This window comes from Palaemon carinicauda, chromosome 5, assembly GCF_036898095.1.
Source record: "Palaemon carinicauda isolate YSFRI2023 chromosome 5, ASM3689809v2, whole genome shotgun sequence".
Lineage (NCBI taxonomy): Eukaryota > Metazoa > Arthropoda > Malacostraca > Decapoda > Palaemonidae > Palaemon > Palaemon carinicauda.
Window position 1 is genome coordinate 102,880,153 of NC_090729.1, and position 7,500 is coordinate 102,887,652.

General features: G+C 38.9%; 1 protein-coding gene across 1 annotated transcript in view; it reads right to left on the minus strand.

Moving 5' to 3' along the window:
• Window positions 1-2,123: 2,123 nt before the first annotated feature.
• The window catches only part of LOC137640494 (uncharacterized), a 17,388-nt gene continuing 12,011 nt past the window's right edge, over window positions 2,124-7,500 (minus strand). Inside the window, exons 2-5 of the mRNA XM_068373029.1 lie at window positions 5,611-5,817; window positions 5,253-5,448; window positions 4,584-4,882; window positions 2,124-4,251 (exon numbers count right to left, since the gene is read on the minus strand). Of these exons, the coding sequence (XP_068229130.1) occupies window positions 3,899-4,251; window positions 4,584-4,882; window positions 5,253-5,448; window positions 5,611-5,817 (1,055 nt within the window). The 3' untranslated portion in view covers window positions 2,124-3,898. The remainder of the gene's footprint in view (window positions 4,252-4,583; window positions 4,883-5,252; window positions 5,449-5,610; window positions 5,818-7,500) is intronic.

Here is a 7,500-nt window from a genome sequence, read left to right on the forward strand (position 1 = left end):
GCGTGAAATGAAGGCTCTATCTATACTGTAGGCTTTCAACTCATTTCTATGTATAGCATACAACATCAGGTTCCTTTTATTCAACATACACACATATCAATTCAAAAACTCTTCAGAAGGCATCTAACTCCCTAACCAAGATGAAGAAAGCTGCTATTCTTATCCTCAGAAATGACTACATAAAATAGGATCCTTTCCTTCGATTTAGGATTTCGTAATTCACAGCTCCGCAACATATAGATTCGTTTATATTTTTTATCAAATTACCAGATAACAAACCTTAAACCTAATAGCTCAATGCTTACAATCAGTATTAGATTACATATAAGTTATTAAATTTAAACACGAACAAGATTAATCGACCCCATTTCTCCATTTCAAAATCTATTTCAATCTCCAAGAATTATCTACAGCCAATCAGAAGGAAATGGATTAAATACATATTCTGAAATAATTTCAATCAAATTATTTGACAGAAGGTCACCAGAAAAGGTGACACGCGTTACAATCTTATAGAAGTTGTACATTACCTTTGACTATTTATGTACGGTCGACTTCCAGTTGCATATGGAAAATATGAATTGTTAATATCTTTTCCAAAGAAAATAGGATGATAGCTATAATCTACTCGAATGATGACCGGCAGATTACCTTCACCTCAGGTACTCCCTAACCGTTGAGAGATCGTTCGAAAATTGTGAATTGAGAACCCAAACGGCAAAGATGAAAACTGTAGAGTACACTCACATTGAGTCCTCTAAGAGGAACAGGGGGGTTTCCATCCATAGATCCTCCCCGAACGACAAGAAGACGGTTTCGGTCTGCCTATCACAATTCGATCCATCGCACTAACAGTCTCTTTATCCAATGAAAATATTTTCGCTGTTTTAACAGACAGGTTTCTGTATGAAAAGCGCTTCGGGCTACTAAACCATTTTTTTCCTGTTCCAAGGGAAGAGCTATCACCTGTGCTATACCTGGTTGGGGCTTTTATTTTTTTAATGTTAGACCTCTAGGGCATTGATAGCATTACCTCAATATATTTTCTTTTAGTATACATTACTCATTTTTATTGTTTTTATGACAAATTACGTTTCATGCAGTAGGCACTATCACAAAAGACTGAATAAGCTATAGACAAAACGAAAAAGATATAAAATTTTGCATCGATTCCTGTACATTTTTTCCCCGATTTTCAGTGTTGGTCAATGACTTCCATTCAATTTTATTCTTTACATCTTACCCTATTTTAAACATTGTGCAATGAATCCTGTATCAAATTCTAAATTCGAGAGATATAATGCTTATTAATCCAAAGAACTACATTTTTGACAATTGAATTGCAATGGCTAATACAAGTAGAAGCTATATTTGACAACTACAGGCAACAACTGAACAAATAACCCACAAATTTTGTTATCGAGTTTGATTTTATCATGCCCTCAACATCATTTCAAAAGAAAACACATTAGTAAATCTCTGTAAATTTGGCGTCATGACTTTTTCATTACGAAACCACTGAGTATTATAGTGTTGTGACTTAATTCATCTAGTTTTGCACAAAGAAGTATGATTTATACTACAGCTTAATAACACAACCACAGGCACACCGAAATGCTAGTCGAATTAAATATAGCTTCTGGATCGTGTAATTTCCTTCACTAGTTGGCTACAAATCTTTCCCGGTACGTGAATACGCATGTGTATAAATGAAATAATAAAAAAGGAACGATTTAAAACTAAAAAAGGAACATCACTTTGTATGAAATAAGTAATCATGTTAAATATATGACAATAAATGATGGTACTGTAACTTTAGACATACTGTACATACAGAACTGAAAACTTAATTAGAAATATAAATCGGATGAAGAAATTCTTGCTTCATTGAATTTGTAATTTGCTTTATTCATTCATCTCGTAAACACAGTATATTCACTGGGGAAAATAGAAGCTCCAACTTTTTTTTTTTTTTTTTTTTTTTTTGAGGGGGGATTCTACATTTCCTCGACACGAAAAGGGACTTTTAATGTTTGATAAACTTGAGTTATCGACATTTCATCTTTCAGTCACTTGACTTGAGTGCTGCCCCCAAGGATTCAAATCATACACTTTTTATTCACTTAATGTATTTGAACATTATAAGCGTGTACATATTGCTTGGCACAGTTTTTATATACAAAACAAAACTACATTTTACATTTCTATTTACAGTAATGTTCAAGGAAAAGTTATGAATGACTTCGGTTGTTTTCTAAACGGTTTTTCCTATTGACATTTGTGCAATTTATGAAATAAGCAGAGACTGGGCATACAAACCAACTGTGGCCCAGCTCTGTCAGTAAACGCTCAACAATATTTGGATTTCCTATTGCGCAACAAAAGATATTTTCTCCATCTTGCCATAACAGATATCTCAAAATTTGTTAAAACATACAATAAAGATACTATTAATGATGATAATAATAATATTGATAATCTTTCATAATACAATTATATGATTTGAGGGAAATCTCTGAATTGAAGTCCTTTCGTGTTCACGAAATTCTTTAAATCTTTATTTCACTGAACCAAATTTCCTGTAAAATATCTCGAACTGAATCCAGCTTCTGGCCACTTCCTGAGTAATCGAAGAGAGTAATCTGATTCCCTTCCAGAAATCTCATCCAATGGAAGGGAACGAAGTGATGGCTCCGCCTACTTGGCACAACACGCCCAATCAGAATGGGGACCTAAATCACACACACATCTCTGTTCATTTGCATATGCTCAGTAATCCCCTCTCCAGATGAAACTGACAATGCGGCTCTTTACTCCTCTCGCAGTCTACACTAATAATTGGATATGATGTATCAGTCTTCCTGTTTATGGTCTACATATAAAAAACGATGCCATCTTCCGTGAGGGATATGTTGTTAAACTGAATTCTAATATGCTTGGGTGAGACTGCCTTTCATTTAACCTGAAGGAATCCTGGTATTTAGCGCTTGAGAGAACTCCATGTCTGTAATCTTCCAAGTCAGCGACCGCTTTACTCCACACTTTTATTTAAGTAGACTGAGTATAAATTTATCTCGTTTACAATTGATAACTATATCATAGATTATCATTCATTAAGATTTATTCCACTGGTGTGATTTAATGGGACCAAAGTTTCAGACTGGTCCTCCTTCTGCTTATCCGTCAATAATAAACTTTGTTCAAGTATACAGCTCAGTTTCGTGTCTCCGAAGAGGTAAGAGGCCGATTACAAAGGGAAAAGAAAGACAGTTCTTTCTCACTATCATTCTCCTCCTATAGGACAGCGATCGTGTTGGCCAACAGCAGTAAATGTTACATAAATCACTTTAAAGCAAGAAATAGTCGGGGTTTGCAGGCCTTGTTCGTTTTCGAAACTTGTCAATGATATTCAAGACGTGAGATGTAAATGGGGAGTTAATGGGCTCCGTGCTTATCCCATAACTGTTAGAGAAATGTTGAAAGAGAATATCTGAAGGATGTTGCTCCGCCATGACACCACTTCGAAAGGGGCTGAGGGTCGCTTCCACTTTTGCTTAGACAATAACAACGTGTACTTCAAGCCGATCTTCAACGGATGGTTCAATGAAGAGATGGATAAATGGACGGATGGATGCGAGGGTTGTTATAACGAACGGAATTCACAGGAAAATAGAAATAGATCATCGTCGATTGAAGGGTTCTTCTCACTCTTATAATCTTTATCTATGTTCTCTTAGACATCCGGCCGAAGAAAGACTGAAGAATTGATTTGTGTTAAGGGAATGAGCCTCCTCCCTCCCTCCCTCTTTCCTTCCTTCCTTCTTGCTGTGTGCCAGAACCTGTTTCCCTTCTGCGAGGGCTTTCCTTCCTTCTTCTCTTGCCAGAAGGCCGCCTTGTTCTATCGAGTCAGATTGTGAAGCCACGGGTGATATCTTGGGTAACGCCAACCGGGAACCGCCCGCGCCACTAAAGGTCCCACATCGGGAGAGGGAGAAGGTTGGGCGGGATTAGTCGGCGTGGGATGGGCGGGACTGGTGTTTGTCTGACCCTGGTTGGTGGATGTGGGCGGCGGGGAAGACAAAAGTCGAGATTCAACGCTAAAGCTGATCTTACTCTTAGTTGTGGGTGTAGGCGTTGAGGATGAGGTAGGAGATGCGGGTGTGGGAGGGGCGGAGGAGACGGTGGGCGGCCGATCGTCTCCACATTCGCTATTAGATCCCTCGCCCCGCGATTCGCCACAATCGATTTCTTCTGTTGAGAAAACAAAGAAAAAACTCATTAACGTCTGTTTCAACTGGCAAACTAAACAATGAACACATCTGCTATGACACTTAAGCTTTGATTAGACCCAAAATTATATTCCATACATTCTATTCGCATTTTGACTAACATTCAAAAAATCTAAGAACTTGATCCGATCCAATGGCATGACAATTAATGAGAAAAAAACACAATGCTACGATACCTACAGTAATTACCCAGTCTTCCACCTGCTGGTAATGAAGACTACAACGAAAGGAAAACCGTGAATGCACAAATGCAATTGGCAGAAAAGAGGCTGGAATCCCAAGGAGAAAACTCACCTGTTCTCGGGTCGAGGTGTTGTGGCACCGTCGGAGGTAAAGCTAATTTGTCTGCATGGGCAGTCGGGTGTAGGCCTAGAGCCGCATGAGCAGCCGCTGCAGAGGAGGCATAGGCAGCCGGAATGGCTGCGTGAGGAACTCCAGCTCCTCCCCACATAGGAGAGGAGACAGCGGCAGCAGCAGCGGCAGCGGCTGGATTGGGCCAAGGCATGGCAGCAGCAGCTGTGGCGTAAGGTGTATACAGTCCGTATCCAGCTGCCCGGGCAAAGTCAGCAGCTGCTCTCTCCGCTGCTCGATTTCTGGAAAAGATCAAAATATTTTTCTTTACTATTATTTTAACCCGAGTGGCCCTCGTGAATTTCTCTTCATACCAAAAGCACTAACAATCCCATTATATCTTAGTTTTATATTTTACAAAATTATTTGCACTAGAAATAATGTACAGGAAGTGATTATATAACAAAGCGTATATCTTCTATCGGCATTCAAGTTAAATGAAGTATTTTGATATATGGGATACATATGGGCTTTAGTCATAGGTCCCATCAACCATAAAATCAAGGCAAAGCGACAACAGATGAAGGAATTCACTTGATTGTCATTTCGTTTCATAAATGTTGCTTAACTTATTTTTATCAATTCAAGAGATTTTCTTTCCTCTACAATTACCTGAGGATTCTGTTGATGGAAGAGACCGAGGGAGCCGTAGAGTTTGTGCAGACGTTTTCCGAGATGAGTTTTTCTCTGATTTCCCAGGCGAAGATGGTCGGGTTTTCTCTCTTGTATTGCTCGATCTTATTCACAACCTGAGGAGTCGCCACCTTGGGCTTCGATCCTCCGATCATCCCCGGTGGTCGAATTGTACCTTTATAAAACATCAAGTTACTTGTTAGAAGACAAGAAAGATTAACAGCAAAGAGTAGTTTGCATATATTATGTTTTCCTAATGTCTTTAAAACGAAGGGCATAAATAAGAGGGTTTCCAAAGTCACACGAATTCATCTTTTATCCCTCTTTTCCCTCTCACCTAATAGTTTGGCCATTGCAGCAGTGTGTTGTGACAGAACGTGCTGAGCAAGGTCGTAGTGTCGAGCCGCTGCTGCCGCCGCTACGGCCGTGGGCGGAGGGTAGCGTATTCCTTCCATGGGCGTAGCCCCTGCTGCGGCAGCAGATGCGGCGGAAACTTGCGGTGGAAACACCAAGGGACGAGCCGGACTATACATGTCTCGAGAACCTGCAAAACAATATGAACAAAATTACAGATTTGATCTGACAGATGAAATTTCACAACGAAATAACATTTGGAACTGATTATCAAATATCTGGTATATTGCTATGATTACAGGTGCTAATCTTTTCATTTGCTGCTCATGAGAGTTACTAGAGTGATGGAGGCTGAATGCTAATTGATACGGGGCATGACGGTAAATGCTACTTAGTTCCTGAGTCTGGATCATTTTGCATCACCACTGCTGAGAGAGAGAGAGAGAGAGAGAGAGAGAGAGAGAGAGAGAGGGGAGATAGAGAGAGAGCCTATGATGACACAGGGTCAGTAGGAGTCCAGGACGAGTTCATTAGGATAATTGTTGTTACAGAGGAATCTTTTTCAAGAACAACCACTGTAATTCTTATAATTCGAACTACAACTTACAAGGAAAATGTAATTTATAACACGAAATGAGCATTTCGAATGAGGCAACTCTTAAATGACTATACCATTCCCTGACACAAAACTGTTGGTAAAGTAAAGACTGACAGTTGACTCCCCAAACAACACAAAGCCCTTGTTCTGCCGGATGGAAACTTCACAACAAGAACACAAATATTGTTCCGGGAGGAAGTAAAGAGGAATAATGATTATACTAAATGCCATTGTGTCTTTTCATCACATATGCAGCACAATAGACATGATTCATTTTAGGAGCCGCGTGTGAGGAAAGTATTTGCGGTCGTATAATCACTAAAAATAAATACGGGAAATGTCAAGTATACCAGAATGTGTACAGTACATTATACATTTAATAAATCTATAATCTATTTACTAATGATCAGATCAAGTGTAAAAACTATTCGTGGATAAAATCGGAGGGGAAATTGAAGCCATTTGTATTGAAATAACTGTCATGCAACAATCGCTTGGCAGTTATCAATGTTATGATAAGTGAGTGATCCCCATAAGAATGAATGAAACCAAAATGAAAAGGTGTGACAGTGCCATGCAGCTCTCATGATGGTGTCATGACACGCTAGTCCAACCTTCCTTTCACCAGTCAACTCAAGACAGCAGTCATATCTTGCTATCCTATGTGCTTCTTACGCCGTAAGTATCATCACTATTATCTGTTCAAATATTCATGTCGGATATTGCAAATAAGGTCTTCTGGTGTTAGGTGTAGGCTTTGAGCCTACACAGGCGCATATTCAGTCGCATATATATATATATATATATATATATATATATATATATATATATATATATATATGTGTGTGTGTGTGTGTGTGTGTATGTGTGTGTGTGTGTGTGTGTATATATATATAGTTACTCTTTCCTGTAATTTGAGACTCTTTCAGTCTGGTATAGAAAAAATTCCAAACCAAAAATGCTCCTTTTTAATGGTAAATGCATATAATGGGCCTATTATATATACAACAACAATAGCAACAGATTTAGTGGTTTCTAGGCCACTGAATGACAAATTCCTCAGACATGTCTTTATTCATGTCTGGGGTTTGGCCATTTAATTAACACGATGGCCATTGTGAATTGGTCATGGTGGGAGACTTTAGTCTGATCGATCACAGCAAACAACCCTAGTATGGGTAACCCTGACTGGTACAGCTTTGCTGATCATGGCAATACACAAACTCTTTCACCACGTTAATGTATCTTCCCCTCAGAAAGAGCATACCATATATT